The sequence below is a fragment of the Channa argus genome, chromosome 10 (genome assembly GCF_033026475.1).
Source record: "Channa argus isolate prfri chromosome 10, Channa argus male v1.0, whole genome shotgun sequence".
Lineage (NCBI taxonomy): Eukaryota > Metazoa > Chordata > Actinopteri > Anabantiformes > Channidae > Channa > Channa argus.
In genome coordinates this window covers 13724205-13747395 of record NC_090206.1, presented here as the reverse complement: position 1 = coordinate 13747395, position 23191 = coordinate 13724205, and the positions used below count along the sequence as shown (strand labels likewise).

Below are 23191 nucleotides of genomic sequence, written 5' to 3'. Positions count from 1 at the left end.
GACAACTCAAAAGAAACCGTCATAAACGAGCTACAAAGCAGAGTTCCATTAATGAATAGGCTAATGATTAATTTATCAACTATAAAATAAATACTTAGTGTAAATGTAGAATTGTTTAGATGGTATAGCTTATATTCAGTCAGCCAACTGACTGAATATAAGCTATACCAAGTGTGTTGTTAAACATTAACATGACTCTCATTCCTTTTTTTTTCTTTTTTTGGCATAAGGCCACCCTTTAGATGAACATTGTCAAATTAATTTAAAAAATATCTAAAGAAAATTAATCTAACCAGATCTTATTAAACCTAGTTGGGGAAAAAAAAACTCTTTTGAAAATACAGTCGCATACCTCTAGGGGCTCCAAAGAATCTTGGAAAGAATCAGCAAAGTCTGATGGACTTTTCCTCAGAGTCTGGTCAGCAGGCAGTGTGTTGTCATTATAAGATGATAGGAACTTAAAGTCACTGGTTCTAGAACCTGTCGTTAGATACGCGTCATAATTGTAAGTGCTGCGTAAAGTTCCTGTGCCGTCAACATCTGCGTAATTAGGAGGGAGATAAGCGCTGGGGATGGCGACTGCTCCATCAAACAACAGTCTGGGCTTTCTCCTGCGACAAAACCTCACACCCAGGATGATGATGATGAAGGTCAGAAAAAAGGTGGACACAGACACCAGAGCGATGATCAGATAAGAGGTCAGTTTTGAATTCTTCTCATCATAAGAAATATCCTTCAGTTCCGGCACCTCAGCCAAGTTATCAGAAATAAGTAACATCATGGAGCAGGTGGCAGAGAGAGAGGGCTGTCCGTTATCTTTCACTGCCACAATAAGGTTCTGTTTCATGCTGTCAGACTCTGAAATGTCCCGCTGTGTCCTGATCTCTCCGCTGTGGACACCGATAGTGAAAAGTCCCGGATCGGTGGATTTCACTATATGATAGGACAGCCAGGCGTTCTGTCCGGAGTCCGCGTCCACCGCTATCACTTTGGACACCAAAGAACCTCCGTGTGTAGCCTTCGTGACCAGCTCGGTCATGAAGGAGTTGCCCTCCGGGGCGGGGTACAGGATCTGAGGACAATTGTCGTTCACATCCGATATGAACACACTGACGGTCACGTTGCTGCTAAGCGGAGGAGAACCATTGTCTCTGGCCATCACGTGGACTTTGAAACTCCTGAACTGTTCGTAATCAAACGACCTCACAGCGTGGACCACCCCCGTGTCTCCGTTAACTGATAGATAGGAGGACACCGGGGCACCGCTCACCTCACCAGGTAACAGAGAATAAATCACTGTACCGTTCTGTCTCCAGTCGGGGTCTCGAGCAGTGACGGAACATAAAGTGGAGCCATCTTTGTTATTTTCAGTCACATATGCGCTGTAGGACTGTTCCTCAAACACAGGTGGGTTGTCGTTGATGTCTGCTACAGACAACTGAACAGTTTTAGAGGAGGACAGAGGGGGAGAGCCCTCGTCAGTGGCACTGATTGTAATGTTGTAATCAGACACTAGTTCACGGTCCAGTTGTCCTGTGGTCACCAGAGAATAATAGTTTTTAATAGAGGGAACTAACTTAAAAGGGACGTTTTGCTGAATGGAGCAGTGGACCTGTTGGTTGTTGTCAGAATCTGCATCCTTCACGTTAATGATGCCAACCTCTGTACCAGGCAGTGCATTCTCTGGTACAGGATTTGTCAAAGACTTAACAGAAATTACAGGAATGTTGTCATTGACATCAATGACATCAATAGTTACCTTCGTGTATGATCTTAATCCTAAACCATCCTTTGCTTTAATGCGAAAATCATATGTTGCAACAGACTCATAGTCAATCATACCATTAACTTTTATTTCCCCGTTTCTACGGTCTATAGTAAAGATCTTCTTCACATCCTCAGTAACATGTCCGAAATCATACGTGACATCTCCGTTCACTCCCTCGTCTGCATCAGTTGCGCTCACTGTGACCACTACAGTATCTAGAGGAGAGTTTTCAGGCAGACTGGCTTTATAGACGCTCTGACTAAACACTGGGACATTATCATTAGCATCCAGGACAGTGACGTGTATCACCACGGTACCCGATCTTTGAGGAGAGCCACCATCCAAAGCTGTAAGTAGCAAACTGATGTCCTGTTGTTTTTCACGATCAAGCTCTTTATCAAGAACGAGCTCTATTGTTTTTCCACTAGTGGCCAAAATAAAATTATCGTTGTGTTTAAGGCTATACTGCTGGACGGAATTTTGGCCTACATCCGCATCGTGCGCCTCCTCTATCACAAAACGAGCTCCCCTCACTGCTAACTCGCTAATTTCTAGATCCATCCTTTCTTCCTTGAACTGTGGTGAGTTATCATTAATATCCTGAATGTGTAGACTGAAATGATGCAGCTCCAGCGGATTCTCTAGTATTAGATCGCGTTTTAGTACACATGACAGCTTTACTCCACACAGTTCCTCTCGGTCAATCCTCTCAGCTACAGTTAAATCTCCAGTACTGCCATTAATGTCACAGTATGTTTTGCGATTCCCTGCTGCATCAACACGGGAATTTCGAGAAGACAGTTTACTCGGGTCCAGGTTCAGATCCTTCGCTATGTTTCCGATAGGAGATCCGCGCTTCATTTCCTCCTGAACAGAATAGCTCACGTCAGCGTAGGCGGCTTGACACAATAGAATAACTACGATGCAGATCATTTGGCCTCCCATCATGGCAGTGCCTTTATCAAAGACAAAAGTCCATTAAAGATTTTAAATTCAGTAAGAACTGTTTAGTTTTGGTAAACGACAGCGAACATGAGTAACTCTTGCTGAATCCACAAAGCACAGGCGATTAAAAATGATGGTCTGTCCAACAGAGGGTGTGGTGGAAATGTTTTACATAGACTGGCAAATAGTGACACCATGAGTTCAATGAAAATATAGCAGTCTGAACATAATTATAATATTGTTTAAGTTCATCTTGAAATATTATTTTCTTGACCATTTTGTAAACCATCACTGTTGCCTATGGTGCAAAAATTACATATTGATAAAGCTAAGAATTAAACATATTCAGTAATTTGCAACAATAAACTTTGTTTTTAGCTGATGGTAGATCACCAATAATTACAACTAACAATGAACACAGTCTCTAAGTAAAACAGTCTTTATAAATTATTGCAAACTATGTTTTTGACCGCTTCAGCCTCTAACAACCCTCTCCAACTTAAACCTCTAACAAATTATCAGATTGAAAAGACAGACTGACTAACAAAGAAACAAATCATACTTGCTGAAAAGCTTTAATGTGCTATAAAAAAGTTATGAAGTCAATATCCAGCCTAAAAAAAGATCTTACTGATGCATGACTGTGCTGAGAGAGAGAGAAGGACAAGGTTAAACTTCATGTGTGGAAATAATGTTTCTTTGAGAGAGCAGTAATTACTTCTAATCATACTTTTTCAAAACTCCTCATACAGTCTGTATTATCAACATGTAACTAACAGTTACTCTCACCTGCAAAACTCAAACCACCAAAACAGTCCATGTATGTCTCAAGATACGCCACTAACTGTTGAATATGAAGTACTATTAAATTAAGAATAAGTGTGGAAATGGGAATATAGTTTGATTATATACACAGCAATATGCAGTGTAACTAATGGATATAATTCATTTTCATTGCATTTAAGAAGCAGAAGAAATATGGTTGACGAGGATTACACAGAGATCTTAAAATTACTCAGTCAGTCAAAATAATTTCCATTACAGCATTGTTTTTTCATAGATTCTAACATCTTATAAAGGCTATATTACTCTTACTATCTAACAACTAAATTAAGAGTTATTACGTTTTGACTTCTAAACTAGAAACAATAATGGTCCATAACAATAGTCCATCCAAGTCCAAGAACTACTAATAGCACACTAATGATTAAGTTATTGCGTCAGTTCACTAAGATAAACCATAACATTGATAAGCATCTTTTTTTGTCCTATTGTATTGGTAATTTCATTTAAAACATTAGTTGTGGTTGGAGACCACAGCTCACGCAGGTGTCTAAAAAAATTGTCTTCAAAGTCTGGTCAAAAATACTGAAACTGAAATCGTAATTTCAGAGGGGGAAAAAAAGAGAAAAAACTAACAGGGTTGAAACTTTGCATACATCACAAGAGCAACAGCAAAGTTCGTCACCAAGGACAAAATCACGGAAAGCAGCCAACTATCTGCACTGGCAGATATAAAACATAACCTAAAACAGAATATCATATGGCTTGTTCACTGTAAGTCTTCAGAAAAATGAAAAAGATGATGCTTTTCAATGACTCGTAAACGAGTTTGAAGTTACAAATACAACTAAAAATACCAATAAACGTATTTTTTTTAATAGTTAGAACCGACAGATGTCATAATGTAGGGCACCTGATCCTACAACAGGACAACCATCACAGTCATCAAAAGTATCAGCAAAGCCTAATGGACATTTAGTAATGTTTTTGCCCAAACTTATTTAGCCAGAATATTACAAAAAAAATTTTAGAGCCTGAGCCATTTTTGGACATACCTTAGAATTCTCTTCCAGTTCTCCAAAGGCATCAGCAAAGTCTGATGGACTTTTCCTCAGAGTCTGGACAGCAGGCAGTGTGTTGTCATTATAAGATGATACGAACTTAAAGTCACTGGTTCTAGAACCTGTCGTCAGATACGCGTCATAATTGTAAGTGCTGCGTAAAGTTCCTGTGCCGTCAACATCTGCGTAATTAGGAGGGAGATAAGCGCTGGGGATGGCGACTGCTCCGTCAAACAACAGTCTGGGCTTTCTCCTGCAACAAAACCTCACACCCAGGATGATGATGATGAAGGTCAGTAAAAAGGTAGACACAGACACCAGGGCGATGATCAGATAAGAGGTCAGATTGGAATTCTTCTCATCATAAGAAATATCCTTCAGTTCCGGCACCTCAGCCAAGTTATCAGAAATAAGTAACATCATGGAGCAGGTGGCAGAGAGAGAGGGCTGTCCGTTATCTTTCACTGCCACAATAAGGTTTTGTTTTATGCTGTCAGACTCTGAAATGTCCCGCTGTGTCCTGATCTCTCCGCTGTGGACACCGATAGTGAAAAGTCCTGGATCGGTGGATTTCACTATATGATAGGACAGCCAGGCGTTCTGTCCGGAGTCCGCGTCCACCGCTATCACTTTGGACACCAAAGAACCTCCGTGTGTAGCCTTCGTGACCAGCTCGGTCATGAAGGAGTTGCCCTCCGGGGCGGGGTACAGGATCTGAGGACAATTGTCGTTCACATCCGATATGAACACACTGACGGTCACGTTGCTGCTGAGTTGAGGAGAACCGTTGTCTCTGGCCATCAGGTGGACTTTGAAACTCCTGAATTGTTCATAATCAAACGTTCTCACGGCCTGGACCACCCCCGTGTCTCCGTTAACTGATAGATAGGAGGACGCCGGGGCACCGTTCACCTCACCAGGTAACAGAGAATAAATCACTGTACCGTTCTGTCTCCAGTCGGGGTCTCGAGCAGTGACGGAACATAAAGTGGAGCCAGCTTTGTTATTTTCAGTCACATATGCGCTGTAGTACTGTTCCTCAAACACAGGTGGGTTATCGTTGATGTCTGCTACAGACAACTGAACCGTTTTAGAGGAGGACAGAGGGGGAGAGCCCTCGTCAGTGGCACTGATTGTAATGTTGTAATCAGACACTAGTTCACGGTCCAGTTGTCCTGTGGTCACCAGAGAATAATAGTTTTTAATAGAGGGAACCAACTTAAAAGGGACGTTTTGCTGAATGGAACAGTGGACCTGTTTGTTATTCTCAGAGTCTCTGTCTTGCACGTTGATGATTCCCACCTCTGTTCCAGGTGACACATTCTCAGGTATGGGGATGCTCAGTGATTTTAAATATATTACTGGGGCGTTATCATTCAAATCAGTTATATCAATAATCACCTTTGCTTCTGAAGAGAGTCCATAACCATCCTTGGCTTCGACAAACACTTCATATTTTGAGCCCTCTTCAAAATCTATATCACCGGTCACGGTGATTTCTCCTGTTTTCTCATTCAGTGAAAATAGCTTTTGTGATTTATCGGAAATTCTACAAAATTCATATATTACTTCTCCATTGACACTTTCGTCTGAATCTGTTGCAGTTACACTGATAACTGGGGTTTTCAAGGGTGAATTTTCTGGTAACGTAGCTGAATATACGGCCTCAGAAAACACTGGGGCGTTATCGTTAGCATCAAGCACAATGACGTGTATGACTACAGTCCCGGTTCTCTGTGGAGATCCTCCATCCACAGCCGTGAGCAATAATTTTATTTCCTGCTGCTCCTCTCGATCTAATTCCTTGTTTAAAACTAATTCACCATATTTGCTGCCTGCACTTGTCGTTTGAATACTGAACAAAAAGTGGGGATTTTGTTCCAAACTATAGCTCTTAACGGAATTTTTCCCAGTGTCTGCATCGTGAGCTGCATTAACGCGATATCTAGCTCCTCTGTCAGCTGATTCTGTAATTTCCAGCTTTACAACATCTTTCGGGAATATTGGTGCATTGTCGTTTATGTCCTGCACTTGCAGAGTCAACCGATGTAACTCCAGCGGGGTCTCTAGCAATAAGTCGAATTTAAGAACACAAGAAGGCTTCTCTCCACACAGCTCCTCTCTGTCTATTCTTTCCTCCACTAATAAATCTCCGCTTCGAAGATTTATCCCGCAATATTGTTTGTCGCTTCCTTCCATGTCAACTCGAGCTTTGCGAGCAGACAGTCTGCCCACTTCCAGTCCAAGGTCCTTGGCGATATTTCCAATAACAGTTCCCCGTTTCAGCTCCTCTTGAACAGAATAGCTCAGGTCTCCGTGTGCGTACTGCACCACCACAAAGAGAAATACAAAGCCAAGGCTTTGAAAATCGCACTGTGTATGCATTATTCCCAGATTGCAGTGTCCAATTTAAAACAACACTTCCAAGCACTAAAAATGTGATATTCGATCAACATAAATGGCTTTCAACCATTTGCCGTCTTTGTTAAAAGCTAGGGGAAAGACGGGGTGGATGAGTCCAATAAGCTAATGGGTGGCGTGCTAATAATAGCTGAACATTAGAGTCCTAAGTTGGTCTATAGTGACACCGTGAGTACACAAAGAATATAACATTTTCATAGAAGGGGTAGAAAATGTCCTCATTTTTATATTCATCACAATCGTTGACTGAAAACCCATTTACAACACTAAAGTAGTAAAGCTCTTTTTTGTTTGTTTGTTTGTTTGTTTTTGGTCAAACCAAATTAACGTTTTTGTGTTTTGTCTTTTTCCAAAACACAACCCTAAACACTAGTACTGAATAATAGAGTGGGCGTTGCTCAGATGGTAAAATCTGTTTGTTATCGACATAAATATGTGGGATATAGGTTAAAACGGTTAAAACGTTTCCTCTATGGACACAAATCTTAATCTATTCTGTCTTTCACCCCAGAAAAATGTAACAGCAACACAAACACCGATTAATATTAGCAAAACAGGACACGGTGTCTAAGAACAGCCAGTGTGCATATGCATATGTATCTCAAACGTTTCACTTATAGGCCGCTCATGAAAATAAATAACGAGAATGACGTGATGTTGAGGGTCAGCACCAGGGACAGCGCCATGATTTTCTGATCAGCACTAATGACAGAGACACAAAAAACAAGTAGCAACGAAAATTAAAGGGGGGAGTAAAATGAAGTTTGTGTGTATAAAGGAAAAATAAATCAACACATTTTCGATTCATAAACAATATGGTATTTGGGCATACCCTACTGCTAAAGATAATCTTTGAACTACTGAAAAAATGCAAGCAAAATTAGACGGAAATGCCGATGAAAATATCATTTAAAATTCTCCATAACACACCGTAAAAATCGATTTTTGAATTTACGACCAAATTAAACCAAACACGCTAATTTGCTATTAAAGATGTAAACAAGAACCTAAACCTGTTGATCGATGTCTTTCCAAGTGGGTCTCTCTATTTTGTTTATATTTTAATACATATATTAGATACATATAATGTTTTTACAAAAACAGGAGAGTAAAATAACTGCAGACTACTTAGAAGGTATGGGTTAAATAATTGAATTGAAATGCAAACTATACCAAAGAACATGTCACGCCGGATCCTACCTCGAGAGACTCATCACAACCTCCAAAGACATCAGCAAAGTCTGATGGACTTTTCCTCAGAGTCTGGTCAGCAGGGAGTGTGTTGTCATTATAAGATGATACGAACTTAAAGTCACTGGTTCTAGAACCTGTCGTCAGATACGCGTCATAATTACAAGTACTGCGTAAAGTTCCTGTGCCGTCAACATCTGCGTAATTAGGAGGGAGATAAGCGCTGGGGATGGCGACTGCTCCGTCAAACAACAGTCTGGGCTTTCTCCTGCGACAAAACCTCACACCCAGGATGATGATGATGAAGGCCAGAAAAAAGGTGGACACAGACACCAGAGCGATGATCAGATAAGACGTCAGTTTGGAAGTCTTCTCATCATAAGAAATATCCTTCAGTTCCGGCACCTCAGCCAAGTTATCAGAAATAAGTAACATCAAGGAGCAGGTGGCAGAGAGAGAGGGCTGTCCGTTGTCTTTCACTGCCACAATAAGGTTCTGTTTCATGCTGTCAGACTCTGAAATGTCCCGCTGTGTCCTGATCTCTCCGCTGTGGACACCGATAGTGAAAAGTCCCGGATCGGTGGATTTCACTATATGATAGGACAGCCAGGCGTTCTGTCCGGAGTCCGCGTCCACCGCTATCACTTTGGACACCAAAGAACCTCCGTGTGCATCTTTGGGGACCAGCTCAGTCATGAAGGAGTTACCCTCACGGGCGGGGTACAGGATCTGAGGACAGTTGTCGTTCACGTCCGATATGAATACACTGACTGTCACATTGCTGCTGAGCGGAGGAGAACCGTTGTCTCTGGCCATCACGTGGATTTTGAAACTCCTGAACTGTTCATAATCAAACGACCTCACAGCGTGGACCACCCCCGTGTCTCCGTTAACTGATAGATAGGAGGACGCCGGGGAACCGTTCACCTCACCAGGTAACAGTGAATAAATCACTGTACCGTTCTGTCTCCAGTCGGGGTCTCGAGCATTGACAGAACATAAAGTGGAGCCAGCTTTGTTATTTTCAGTCACATAAGCGCTGTAGGACTGTTCCTCAAACATAGGTGGGTTGTCGTTGATGTCTGCTACAGACAACTGAACAGTTTTAGAGGAGGACAGAGGGGGAGAGCCCTCGTCAGTGGCACTGATTGTAATGTTGTAATCAGAAACTAGTTCACGGTCCAGTATTCCTGTGGTCACCAGAGAATAATAGTTTTTGATAGAAGGAACTAACTTAAAAGGGACATTTTGTTGAATGGAGCAGTGGACCTGTTTGTTGTTCTCAGAGTCTCTGTCCTGCACGTTGATGATGCCAACCTCTGTACCAGGTTGCACATTTTCTGTTACGGAATTACTCAGTGACTTCAGGTATATTACCGGGGCGTTGTCATTTATATCAGTTAGTTCAATAATTAGAGTTGCATATGAAACTAATCCTAGACCATCTTTCGCGCTTATTTGCATTTCATATGATGGAACTTTTTCATAATCGATAGTTCCACCTACTCTCACCTCTCCTGATTTATAATTTAAAGTAAACATATTAGTATTTTCATCTGAAAAATGATCAAACTCATAGCTAATTTCACTATTTAAACCATCGTCTGGATCAGTTGCACTCACTGTAATAACCAATGTATCTAGAGGAGAGTTTTCAGGCACACTGGCTTTATAGACGCTCTGACTAAACACTGGTACATTATCATTAGCATCCAGGACAGTGACGTGTATCACTACGGTGCCTGATCTTTGAGGAGAGCCACCATCATATGCAGTAAGCAAAAGCGTAACATCGTTTTTGTCTTCTCTATCTAATTCTTTGTCTAAGACTAATTCGCAATATTTTCGTCCACTTGTTTTCCTGTTAACATTTAATGTGAAATGATCATTGGGTTGAACTGAGTAGGTCTGAACGGCATTTTCTCCGATGTCTGCATCATGAGCTTCCCCAACTAGAAATCGTGCCCCCTTGTCCGCAGATTCCCGAATTTCAATTTTAATTGCCTCCTCTTTAAACTGTGGTGAATTGTCATTAATGTCGTGAACCCGGACACTAACACGATGCAGCTCTAATGGATTTTCCAATACAAGCTCTTGCTTTATGACACACGAGGCCTTTTTCCCACAAAGCGCTTCTCTGTCGATCCGTTCTTGTACAATCAAATCTCCGGTGTTCAAATTTAACTCACAACACTTTGCACTGTCATCCTCAGTGTCCATACGACCCTTGCGAGCAGACAGTCTGCCCAAATCAAGCCCCAGATCATTTGCGATATTTCCAATCACAGATCCATGTTTCATCTCCTCCGGAATGGAGTAGCTCAAATCTCCACACACTGGGTGGAGGACAAGCAAAACAAAAGCAAATCCGTGGTGAAGCGGAAGCTTGCTGTATCCCATTATTTATGTTTAAAACAGGTTAGCAGTTGAATTTAGAACACAGTGCATCAACCATGGATTCCAGACTTCGTAGTATCTTAAAATCACAAGAATATGGACATAGAAGCATGTGGAATCAATGCAGTACTACACAAAACCAGATCCTCGCCTTATATTTGTGGAGTGATAGGGGTGGGGAGTGAGGGAGAATTCAAGTTTATTAGTGCACACTGACACCTTGAGTACTCTTTGCGCTACGACACTGCGAAAGTTTTCCCTAAAGTGGTTATAAACAGAAACCATATTCCATGCAGCTATGTTGTTTAGGTTACTTTTAAGTGGGTATGGACATAAACACAAGCATGATTTGTTTAAAACTATGTACAAATTTAAAGCTGGCATGCAATTAATTGTTTCGTTACGCTGTTGTTTTGAAAAAAAATATTTGCCACCAATAAAACGGTTTTTGGTTATTAGGAAAAGACATTATAGTATCCGATACAACACGGTGAAAGAATCACGACAAAATGTAAAAGTTAGGTACAAACGTTTCAGTACTAAAAAGGTTTAAAACCTTATCTGTAATTCAATATTGTGCACATTATTATTTAAGAATGTTAAATGCAACCATTAGATTAATAAAAACTTACACATTATAAGCACTGATATATACCTGACTTATGCAGATAATTAAAAATGACACTTGAAATTCATAAATCACACACCGAATTATAATATATTGGATCCTCCCTCTAGTGAACTCCCTGGCAAGATAAAGAATCAGCAACATCTCTTGGACTTGAATCACTAATGTGAATTTAAAATAACCCAAAGAAAATGTGACGCTGGGTACTACCTCGGGGGACTCATCACAACCTCCAAACGCATCAGCAAAGTCTGATGGACTTATATGTATTAAAATATAAAAATATATATTAGATACATATAATGTTTTTACAAAAACAGGAGAGTAAAATAACTGCAGACTACTAAGAAGGTATGGGTAATTAAATTGAAATGCAAACTATACCAAAGAACATGTCACACCGGATCCTACCTCGAGAGACTCATCACAACCTCCAAAGGCATCAGCAAAGTCTGATAGACTTTTCCTCAGAGTCTGGTCAGCAGGCAGTGTGTTGTCATTATAAGATGATACGAACTTAAAGTCACTGGTTCTAGAACCCGTCGTCAGATACGCGTCATAATTGTAAGTGCTGCGTAAAGTTCCTGTGCCGTCAACATCTGCGTAATTAGGAGGGAGATAAGCGCTGGGGATGGCGACTGCTCCGTCAAACAACAGTCTGGGCTTTCTCCTGCGACAAAACCTCACACCCAGGATGATGATGATGAAGGTCAGAAAAAAGGTGGACACAGACACCAAAGCGATGATCAGATAAGAGGTCAGTTTGGAATTTTTCTCATCATAAGAAATATCCTTCAGTTCCGGCACCTCAGCCAAGTTATCAGAAATAAGTAACATCATGGAGCAGGTGGCAGAGAGAGAGGGCTGTCCGTTATCTTTCACTGCTACAATAAGGTTCTGTTTCATGCTGTCAGATTCTGAAATGTCCCGCTGTGTCCTGATCTCTCCGCTGTGGACACCGATAGTGAAAAGTCCCGGATCGGTGGATTTCACTATATGATAGGACAGCCAGGCGTTCTGTCCGGAGTCCGCGTCCACCGCTATCACTTTGGACACCAGAGAGCCTCCGTGTGCAGCTTTGGGGACAAGCTCGGTCATGAAGGAATTGCCCTCCGGGGCGGGGTACAGGATCTGAGGACAGTTGTCGTTCACATCCGATATGAACACACTGACAGTCACGTTGCTGCTGAGCGGAGGAGAACCGTTGTCTCTGGCCATCACGTGGACTTTGAAACTCCTGAACTGTTCGTAATCAAACGACCTCACAGCGTGGACCACCCCCGTGTCTCCGTTAACTGATAGATAGGAGGACACCGGGGAACCGTTCACCTCACCAGGTAACAGAGAATAAATCACTGTACCGTTCTGTCTCCAGTCGGGGTCTCGAGCAGTGACGGAACATAAAGTGGAGCCAGCTTTGTTATTTTCAGTCACATATGCGCTGTAGGACTGTTCCTCAAACACAGGTGGGTTGTCGTTGATGTCTGCTACAGACAACTGAACAGTTTTAGAGGAGGACAGAGGGGGAGAGCCCTTGTCAGTGGCACTGATTGTAATGTTGTAATCAGACACTAGTTCACGGTCCAGTTGTCCTGTGGTCACGAGAGAATAATAGTTTTTAATAGAAGGAACTAACTTAAAAGGGACATTTTGCTGAATGGAGCAGTGGACCTGTCCGTTTGTATCAGAGTCTCTATCCTGCACGTTGATGATGCCCACCTTTGTACCAGGTGACACATTCTCGGGTATGGGGTTAGACAGTGATTTCAAACCAATAGCGGGTGGGTTGTCATTAACATCAATTATATCAATAATTACTGTACAGTAGGAAGTAAGGCCTGGTCCATCTTTTGCTCTTACACGCAGTTCAATGGAAGTTTCCGTCTCATAATCAATAGACCGGAGAACTTTAATCTCTCCTGTCTTTTGATCAAGTGAGAATAAAGAGACATGTTCACCAGATACATGATCAAAATTGTATGTAATATCACCATTGGGCCCTGCGTCTGCATCAGTGGCGCTCACTGCAAGAACGACTGTGTCTGTAAGAGCGTTTTCAGGCAGACTGGCTGTATAAACGGCCTGGCTGAACACTGGGGCGTTATCATTAGCATCCAATACAGTGAGGTGTATAATGGCAGTGCCTGATCTCTGAGGAAAACCGCCATCTAGAGCTGTAAGAACCAGTTTTAGCTCTTTATCTTGCTCTCGATCTAGTTCTTTTACCAAAACCAATTCAGAGTGTTTCCGACCACCACTGTCTGTGTTTACATTGATGGTGAAATGTTCGTTATTTTGCAAATGGTAAAGCTGCACGGTGTTTGTACCAATATCTGCATCATAGGCTTCAGTAAGTAAGACTTTAGCTCCCTTATCGGCTGATTCGCTTATTTCAAGTGAAATCAAGTCGTCACTAAATTGTGGAGAATTATCGTTTATATCTTGTATATGAATACTGATACGATGAAGCTCTAATGGGTTCTCCAAAACAAGTTCCTCCTTTAAAATGCAACTCGCCTTCTTACCACAAAGGCCTTCTCTGTCGATCCTGTCAAGAACAATCAAGTCTCCGGTGCGCAGATTAATATCACAATGCGGCTTGTCATTCGTGTCTTTGTCGATCCGAGCCTTGCGCGAAGAAAATGTGGCAATTCCGATACCAACATCTTTGGCTATATTTCCAATTACAGATCCGCGTTTCATCTCCTCTGCAACAGAGTAGCTCACATCTCCGCTCGCAAAATGCAGGCTGATGAAAAGGACCATATAACAACGAATCACAAAAACATCCCTAAACATTATATATTCCATGGTCTCACACGCGTTCATATTTCCCTTCCTGGCCCGTTATCCAAACACTGATGTAGTATTTCTCGTTGCAGTTTACTGTCCTAATATCATAATGCAGGCCCAAGACAAACGGCATGACAATAACCTCTTACAATGGTGGAAAAGAATGGATCAAGCAAACACACTTTCTGCCTTTGTTGGTGCACAGTGACACCAAGAGTTTCCGTCAGTTATAGCACAGCAACAAACATGACTATGCTGACTATTTCAAGGAAACAATATTTATTTGTAAAATCATTTAGTTTATTACTAAACTGTCTTCATGATTGTGTAATATTGACATTTGTAAATATGAATATGATTTGCTATCTGTAGAGGCTTCAGTGTTTTGTTCTTCATAAGCTGTCTATGGAACAAACACCCTTATTATATAGTACGTAATGCTACAAAAGGCACTGCAATCTAATTCTTAATGCTATATGTGAATAATTGAAAAAAATAAAAAATCCTTCAAACTTTTTTTTTAAACGTTAAAAGATGTACACAGCAATTGATTCAATATTAATCCAATTCAAAGGTTTGCCATTATCCAAAGCTAAACAGTGTAAGGCATTGACAAATAAGTGACAAAACAATCACTAATATGGAAACAGCCTGAGAGCCCAAACATTACTACATTGGAACAAATGCAGATATCTTTATTTCGGAGAAAAATGTTTAATCAAATGTGTACCTGCAAAGCCCTTGAAAAATCGTAAAGTCAAACATTACAACAGAAATTCTTGGCTAAAATATTCACTGTGGCGCTCAGGAAAAAGCCTATATACTTTTTTTGCCCTCCCAAATATCAATCGTAATTCACAAATAGGCAACAACCCTCACATCAAATTAGACATGAAGAAAGAGAGGATAAACCTTAAAATAATTTCTACATAGAACAACTTCCACATGCAAAACTAAATGCCCTTGCTCTATATGTAAAGTAAACGCAGAAAGTGAACTTTATGCCATCATTATGAATTAATGCACATTCCTAATAAAAAAAAAGGTAAGCACCTCCCCATGCAACACTTGTCAATTCGTTACTAGTAAAACATACATCAGTAAATGATAAAGGAACTTCTATGTCTCAGTTACAAGAAATGTCTGTACCGTAACATCCCAGTTTACAAAAATGTCATCAAGCATTAGTTAAAGTTAATGAACCACCCTCTCCATTACTACGTACTATTAATGTTCAGCTTCCATGAGAACCAATATAGGAGATATATTTTTATATTTCTTGGTTTTGTATGAAACAAAAAAACCCTATTAAACATGCATGTTGCCTTTTGATATACTGTACAAGTTGTCTTATTGCAACTTTCTATCCCCAATCCTTGGAAAGCAAGAATTATAGGGAAAGAGGCAGAACAGCATTACAAATTTCTAAACAATTTATAACGTCGCTAAGTAACGGCACGGTTTACAATTCCCTGATTATTTATTTTTATTTTTTTTAATAAAACGGTCATGATACTTGATTTAATCCTCACTAAAATCACAAATATCAAGAAAGACAATTTTTCTAAGCAGATAAAACACAATCATTTATGATCGTTCATGCCTTTATGAAATAAACTCTTAAATGAAAGGTGTTACACAGACATTTCAAAGACTTTAGATATCCATCAGCAACAAATAGACAAAAATATTGTGTTTGGGGATATGATCATATCATATTTTATCAACCAATTAATCCAGAAAAACTGTAAATTGTAAGAAGTACCATTACTTCTCCTTGGAAATGTGTATGATTGCAAGCAATGTTTCACAAGTGTGGGATTGTGCATCTGTTTAATTTGTTCACTTTCTACTAGTTTAGGGCTTCCACAACGAACTTGTTTACCGCACAGAAGGATCACAAACACTGACAGTCAACACAGAATATACTTATGTATAACTATCTGCAGCATTAGGTTACACAGTTAAAGTGAGGAATATTAAAAAAAAAAAACATATTACCCCAAAATATTTTCATTAAGGGACTAAATATTCCATGCAGCTATGTTGGTTAGGTTACTTTTGACTGGGTATACACAGTACCAGATGCAGTATTTGTTTAAAACTGTTTAAAACTGTTAAGATGACATAAAAATCATTGTTTTCGTAGTATATTACTTTGAAAAATATTTGCCATCAAGAAAACGGTTTTTGGTTATTAGGAGAAGACATTAGTGTCCGATACAACACGGTGAAGGAACAATGACAAAATGTAATAGTGAGGTACTAACATTTCAGTACTAAAAATGTATAAAACTTTATCCATTATCCCACGTCTAATATTGTACCTGTTCATGAATATTAAATGTAACCATTAGATTATTCAAAATTTACACATGAAGCTTTAAATTCATAAATCAAACACCAAATTATAATATATATGAGCCTCCCTCTAGTGAACACCCTAGCAGCATAAAGCATCAGCAACATCTGATGGATTTCATTCACTAATGCGAAATTAGAAGCTAAAGAGCTAAAGCTAAAGAAATGTGAAACTGGATCCTACCTCGGGGGAATCATCACAACCTCCAAACGCATCAGCAAAGTCTGAGGGACCTTTCCTCAGAGTCTGGTCAGCAGGCAGTGTGTTGTCATTATAAGATGATACGAACTTAAAGTCACTGGTTCTAGAACCTGTCGTCAGATACGCATCATAATTGTAAGTACTGCGTAAAGTTCCTGTGCCGTCAACATCTGCGTAATTAGGAGGGAGATAAGCGCTGGGGATGGCGACTGCTCCGTCAAACAACAGTCTGGGCTTTCTCCTGCGACAAAACCTCACACCCAGGATGATGATGATGAAGGTCAGAAAAAAGGTGGACACAGACACCAGAGCGATGATCAGATAAGAGGTCAGTTTGGAATTCTTCTCATCATAAGAAATATCCTTCAGTTCCGGCACCTCAGCCAAGTTATCAGAAATAAGTAACATCATGGAGCAGGTGGCAGAGAGAGAGGGCTGTCCGTTATCTTTCACTGCCACAATAAGGTTCTGTTTCATGCTGTCAGACTCTGAAATGTCCCGCTGTGTCCTGATCTCTCCGCTGTGGACACCGATAGTAAAAAGTCCCGGATTGGTAGATTTCACTATATGATAGGACAGCCAGGCGTTCTGTCCGGAGTCCGCGTCCACCGCTATCACTTTGGACACCAGAGAGCCTCGGTGTGCAGCTTTGGGGACCAGCTCGGTCATGAAGGAGTTGCCCTCCGGGGCGGGGTACAGGATCTGAGGACAGTTGTCGTTCACATCCGATATGAACACACTGATGGTCACGTTGCTGCTGAGCGGAGGAGAACCGTTGTCTCTGGCCATCACGTGGACTTTGAAACTCCTGAACTGTTCGTAATCAAACGACCTCACAGCGTGGACCACCCCCGTGTCTCCGTTAACTGATAGATAGGAGGACACCGGGGAACCGTTCACCTCACCAGGTAACAGAGAATAAATCACTGTACCGTTCTGTCTCCAGTCGGGGTCTCGAGCAGTGACGGAACATAAAGTGGAGCCAGCTTTGTTATTTTCAGTCACATATGCGCTGTAGGACTGTTCCTCAAACACAGGTGGGTTGTCGTTGATGTCTGCTACAGACAACTGAACAGTTTTAGAGGAGGACAGAGGGGGAGAGCCCTCGTCAGTGGCACTGATTGTAATGTTGTAATCAGAAACTAGTTCACGGTCCAGTTGTCCTGTGGTCACCAGAGAATAATAGTTTTTAATAGAGGGAACTAACTTAAAAGGGACATTTTGCTGAACGTAGCAGCGGACCTGTCTGTTGGTGCCTGAGTCTGCATCCTGCACATGAAAAATCCCCACCTCTGCGCCAGGTGAGACGTTTTCAGATATGGGATTTGCTAATGAACTGAGGTGTATCACTGGTGCATTGTCATTCACGTCAGTTACATCTATTACCACTTTTGTTTCTGAGGAAAGGCCATAACCGTCTTTCCCCTCAATTAACATTTCGAATTTTGATTCTTCTTCGTAGTCAATGTGTTTTGCTACTGTAATTTCTCCTGTATGTTCGTTCAAAGAAAATACTTGTTTTGCGATGTCACTTATTCCGCTGAATTCATAGGTTACTTTACCATTCATTCCTTCGTCTGCATCGACAGCAGTCACGGTGACTACGACGGTATCAACAGGAGAGTTTTCAGGAAGAGTAGCCTCATAGATAGCCTGGCTAAAGACTGGCGCGTTGTCATTAGCATCCAGTATAATGATCTGTATGGATGCGGTGCCTGATTTCTGAGGAGAGCCACCATCGACGGCTGTCAACAATAAGGTCAGCTCCTGCTCCTTTTCACGATCTAATTCTCTATCCAAAATTATTTCACTGTATTTTGTACCAACAGAATTAGTTAGTAGAGTTAAAGAAAAATGGTTGTTCTTATGTAAAATATAGTTTTGTACAGCATTTTGTCCTATGTCTGCATCGCGTGCTGCATTTATTCTATAGCGAGAGCCTTTGGGGGTTGATTCCATTATATCTAATTTAATAGCATCCTTAGCAAAAACTGGTGGGTTGTCATTTACATCCTGAATTTGCAAAGATATCCGGTGAGATTCAAGTGGATCTTCAAGAATCAGTTCACATTTCAAAAGACATGAAATTTTCGCTCCACAAAGCTCTTCTCGGTCAATCCGCTCTGCAACGAGCAGTTCTCCGCTGTCAAGGTTGATCTCACAATAACGTTTACGGTTTCCTTCGAAGAAAATTCGAGCTTTCCGGTTAGTGAGTATGCTTCTTTCAAGCCCAAGATCATTCGCTACATTTCCAATCACTGATCCCCGTTTTAGTTCCTCCGGGAAAGAATAGCTGACATCGCCATAACACAGACGTGGCCACACTACCAAAAACAGCGAGATAACGACACGGGCCACAGAGAGTTCGATAAATGCCATCATCTAGCAACAAAATGTATTCAGCTATAGTGAGGGCGTAATCAGAACACCTCACAAATACACACGCACATCTAAATGACTAAATACACTGGAATGGCAAACAATAAGATGAAAACCTGTGGGTGGAGACACTTGACGACTTCATCCTGCCTATTTTTTCTTTCCTTTGGTAGACAGCGACACTAACAGTTAAAGATTACAAAATACACCTTCGCTGCTTGTGAAGTACGTGCAGCTCAATTCCTCTGATTAATTTTCACCTTAGTCAGTCAGTCAGTGAGACATTGGCATAACTAGCAGTTTGTCATGTAACATTTTGTACAGGGAATAAATACGGTAAAATTACAAAATGAGGTGCTTATTTGGAAGATGTGTGACAAAATGTTGCCGTATTGGACTCGAGATATAGTAGAAGTGTGTAGGTCATTTATGATTCGTTGAGCAAAACTTGCAAAAGCGTTACATATTGCAAATTAACATCACTAAGAGAGCAGCGAAACAATTCACATGAAGGTGAATCAACAATTAACTGCCCGAATTATAACACTAAAAAAAAAAAAAACTGGTAAAAAGCTAAAAGTTACGATTATTATCAGGTTAAATACAACTGTAATAAACAAAAGCCACCAACATGACATGAAAGATTTATAATTGCAAGGATGTTTTTCAGATGACGGTGTATTTCTATAAACAAGTTTATTTAAAATAGAATAACAGTTAATGTCCGGGTTGGGTCCAGGACAAAGAACAGAGGCAGGTGATAATCCTGAAGGACTGAATATGCAAAATCGTGAGATGAATACAAACAGTTTTGGAGTGTACTGGTCTCTTTTCATACTCTCTGTTCAGATTTAGCTAAATGTTGCAAAAGTGCTAAGATGCTGCTTCATGTTGCACTTGATAATGACCCAAAACATAAAAATAATAAATGGCAGTTTACATAGCGGTGTTATCCAAAGCGCTTTACACTGTTGCTACTGTTGCTTTTAATTCACCCATTCACGCACAGACACACACACCTATGGGGGTGGCTGCCATACAAGGTGCTCACCCGACCCACTAGGAGCAACTTGGGGTTCAGTGTCCTGCCCACGAGAATTTCAAAAACATAACCAGGAGGGACCGGGAATCTACCCACTGACCCTGTGGTCCGCAAAAAGTACTGTATGCTGAGAGACAATTCACCTTGTCTCAATAGAAAAACGTTTTACTTACTGAAGAGAAGACTGAACGGAGGAAAATTCTACAAGTACCATTAGCTCAAGGCAGCTGCAGTAAATGCCTGGCATAGCAGCTTTGGGGGAGGAAAATAGCATTAGTACATTGTCATTAGCCAAGTACAAAAAGTAATCCTTATGTTTGAAATCATGTTGGTATATTTAACGGTTTTTGAGCCACTAAAAATTGGATTATTCACACGGTTAGTGCCACACTTTTGCCGATCTCCTTGAATTAAAGCTGAAGGTCTTGACTTTGCTCACATCTTGAGTGTTTCACTTCAAATTCAGCATGGTGGTGTATAGAGGCCAAAAGTCAAAAACCCTATCATTGTTCCAATTTTAACGAAGCTGAGTATTTACAGGCGCACACACAAACAAACACACATTATCTCTTATGCGAAGCCTACCTCTAATGAATCCTGCGATGCCCCAAACGCATCAGCAAAGTCTGATGGACTTTTCCTCAGAGTCTGGTCAGCAGGCAGTGTGTTGTCATTATAAGATGATACGAACTTAAAGTCACTGGTTCTAGAACCTGTCGTCAGATACGCGTCATAATTGTAAGTGCTGCGTAAAGTTCCTGTGCCGTCAACATCTGCGTAATTAGGAGGGAGATAAGCGCTGGGGATGGCGACTGCTCCGTCAAACAACAGTCTGGGCTTTCTCCTGCGACAAAACCTCACACCCAGGATGATGATGATGAAGGTCAGAAAAAAGGTGGACACAGACACCAGAGCGATGATCAGATAAGAGGTCAGTTTGGAATTCTTCTCATCATAAGAAATATCCTTCAGTTCCGGCACCTCAGCCAAGTTATCAGAAATAAGTAACATCATGGAGCAGGTGGCAGAGAGAGAGGGCTGTCCGTTATCTTTCACTGCCACAATAAGGTTCTGTTTCATGCTGTCAGACTCTGAAATGTCCCGCTGTGTCCTGATCTCTCCGCTGTGGACACCGATAGTGAAAAGTCCCTGATCGGTTGATTTCACTATATGATAGGACAGCCAGGCGTTCTGTCCGGAGTCCGCGTCCACTGCTATCACTTTGGACACCAGAGAGCCTCCGTGTGCAGCTTTGGGGACCAGCTCAGTCATGAAGGAGTTGCCCTCCGGGGCGGGGTACAGGATCTGAGGACAGTTGTCGTTCACATCCGATATGAAAACACTGACGGTCACGTTGCTGCTGAGCGGAGGAGAACCGTTGTCTCTGGCCATCACGTGGACTTTGAAACTCCTGAACTGTTCGTAATCAAACGACCTTACAGCGTGGACCACCCCCGTGTCTCCGTTCACTGATAGATAGGAGGACACCGGGGAACCGTTCACCTCACCAGGTAACAGAGAATAAATCACTGTACCGTTCTGTCTCCAGTCGGGGTCTCGAGCAGTGACGGAACATAAAGTGGAGCCAGCTTTGTTATTTTCAGTCACATATGCGCTGTAGGACTGTTCCTCAAACACAGGTGGGTTGTCGTTGATGTCTGCTACAGACAACTGAACAGTTTTAGAGGAGGACAGAGGGGGAGAGCCCTCGTCAGTGGCACTGATTGTAATGTTGTAATCAGACACTAGTTCACGGTCCAGTATTCCTGTGGTCACGAGAGAATAATAATTTTTGATAGAAGGAACTAACTTAAAAGGGACATTTTGCTGAATGGAGCAGTGGACCTGTTTGTTATGCTCAGAGTCTCTGTCCTGCACGTTAATGATGCCCACTTCTGTACCAGGTGACACATTCTCAGGTATAATATTGGTCACAGATTTTAAATCTATCATAGGGGCGTTATCATTTATATCAATGAGTTCAATGTAAACCTTAGCGTAAGAACTTAATCCCAGTCCATCTTTTGCTGTTACTCGCAATTCAAATGACTTTTTCTTTTCAAAATCCGTGGCACCGATTACTTTTATTTCTCCTGTTCTACTGTCGATACAAAATAGTTTTTCATCAGCCTCTGAAACATGACCAAAGTCATATGTCACTTCGCCGTTGACGCCTTCATCTGCATCAGTAGCACTTACTGTAACGACTATCGTACCCAGAGGAGAGTTTTCAGGTAGACTGGCTTTGAATACGTTTTGACTAAATACTGGTGAATTATCATTGGAATCCAGTACAGTGATTTTTATCGTTACAGTGCCTGACCTCTGTGGAGAACCACCATCAACAGCAGTTAAAAGCAAATCAATCTGTTCGTGTCTCTCCCGATCAAGTTTATTTTCTAGAACAAGTTCAACTTTGTTCCTATCAACCATTAGCATGAAATTGTTATTATTTTGTAGGCTGTACATTTGAACTGAATTCTGACCAATATCCGCATCGTGTGCTTCTTCTACTAAGAAGCGAGTTCCTTTTTCTGCGGATTCACTTATTTCTATTCCAATGAATTCCCTTTTGAATTGCGGGGAATTGTCATTAATATCTAGAACATGGAGATTCACACGATGGAATTCTAAAGGATTCTCCAGTACAAGTTCCTGAATTAACATACATGATGGTTTAGTGCCACAAAGAGTTTCTCTGTCAAGCCGTTCGGCAACACTCAGATCTCCGGTTTTTAAATCAATAACACAGAATCGTTCGTTATTCTCTTCAGAATCCATGCGGGCCTTGCGAATTGATAGAGTGTTAATTTGCAAAGCAAGGTCTTTGGCTATATTTCCAATGATAGTCCCTCGTTTGATCTCCTCTGGTATAGAATAGCTCACCTCGGCAGTTACTGATTGCAGCGCAAGTAGACAGATGACAAAGGCCATAACCAGGCCGTGTACTGAAGAGCCTTTATGCTCCATTAGTTCAAATAACAAACATCCACAGCAAAGAGAAAATATTGAAATATATCTAAATTAACTTGCAAAACGTTTCAGATGGTCTATATGAGACAAATCCAAAGACCAGTATCATTCAGCAGTTCGTCCTACATCCGTGCGATAATGGGGACCACAAAGCTCAACAACAATGGGTGGAGACGTTATGCTACACGGAATTGCAATGTCTCCTAGAAAACTGGTAGACAGCGACACAGTGTGTTCCATTAAGGAA

At 41.2% G+C, this 23191-nt stretch overlaps 2 protein-coding genes across 15 annotated transcripts in view; both read right to left on the bottom strand.

Moving 5' to 3' along the window:
• LOC137133993 (protocadherin gamma-A11-like) overlaps positions 1 to 23191 on the bottom strand; it is a 238444-nt gene that overhangs the window by 193232 nt on the left and 22021 nt on the right. For 2 of the 14 annotated variants that reach the window (XM_067518305.1, XM_067518323.1), the window contains exon 1: positions 353 to 2716. The exons of 8 other annotated variants lie outside the window; for them this stretch is intronic. In XM_067518305.1, coding sequence (XP_067374406.1) covers positions 353 to 2716 — 2364 coding nt within the window. Of the gene's footprint in view, positions 1 to 352; positions 2717 to 8178; positions 10622 to 16532; positions 18974 to 23191 lie in introns of those variants that run through there. 4 more of the 14 variants (XM_067518287.1, XM_067518312.1, XM_067518289.1 and 1 more) reach the window with 4 other exon arrangements.
• LOC137134002 (protocadherin gamma-A12-like) lies at positions 2620 to 8135 on the bottom strand. Its single transcript, XM_067518332.1, has 2 exons — positions 4552 to 8135; positions 2620 to 2724 (listed from the first exon to the last, which is right to left on the bottom strand). The coding sequence occupies exons 1-2, from the start codon at positions 6940 to 6942 to the stop codon at positions 2713 to 2715; spliced, it is 2403 nt and encodes an 800-aa protein (XP_067374433.1). The 5' UTR covers positions 6943 to 8135; the 3' UTR covers positions 2620 to 2712.

Bases quoted from the DNA above. Each gene is read 5' to 3' on its own strand.
- LOC137134002 (XM_067518332.1), bottom strand. From the start codon at position 6,942: ATGCATACACAGTGCGATTTTCAAAGCCTTGGCTTTGTATTTCTCTTT.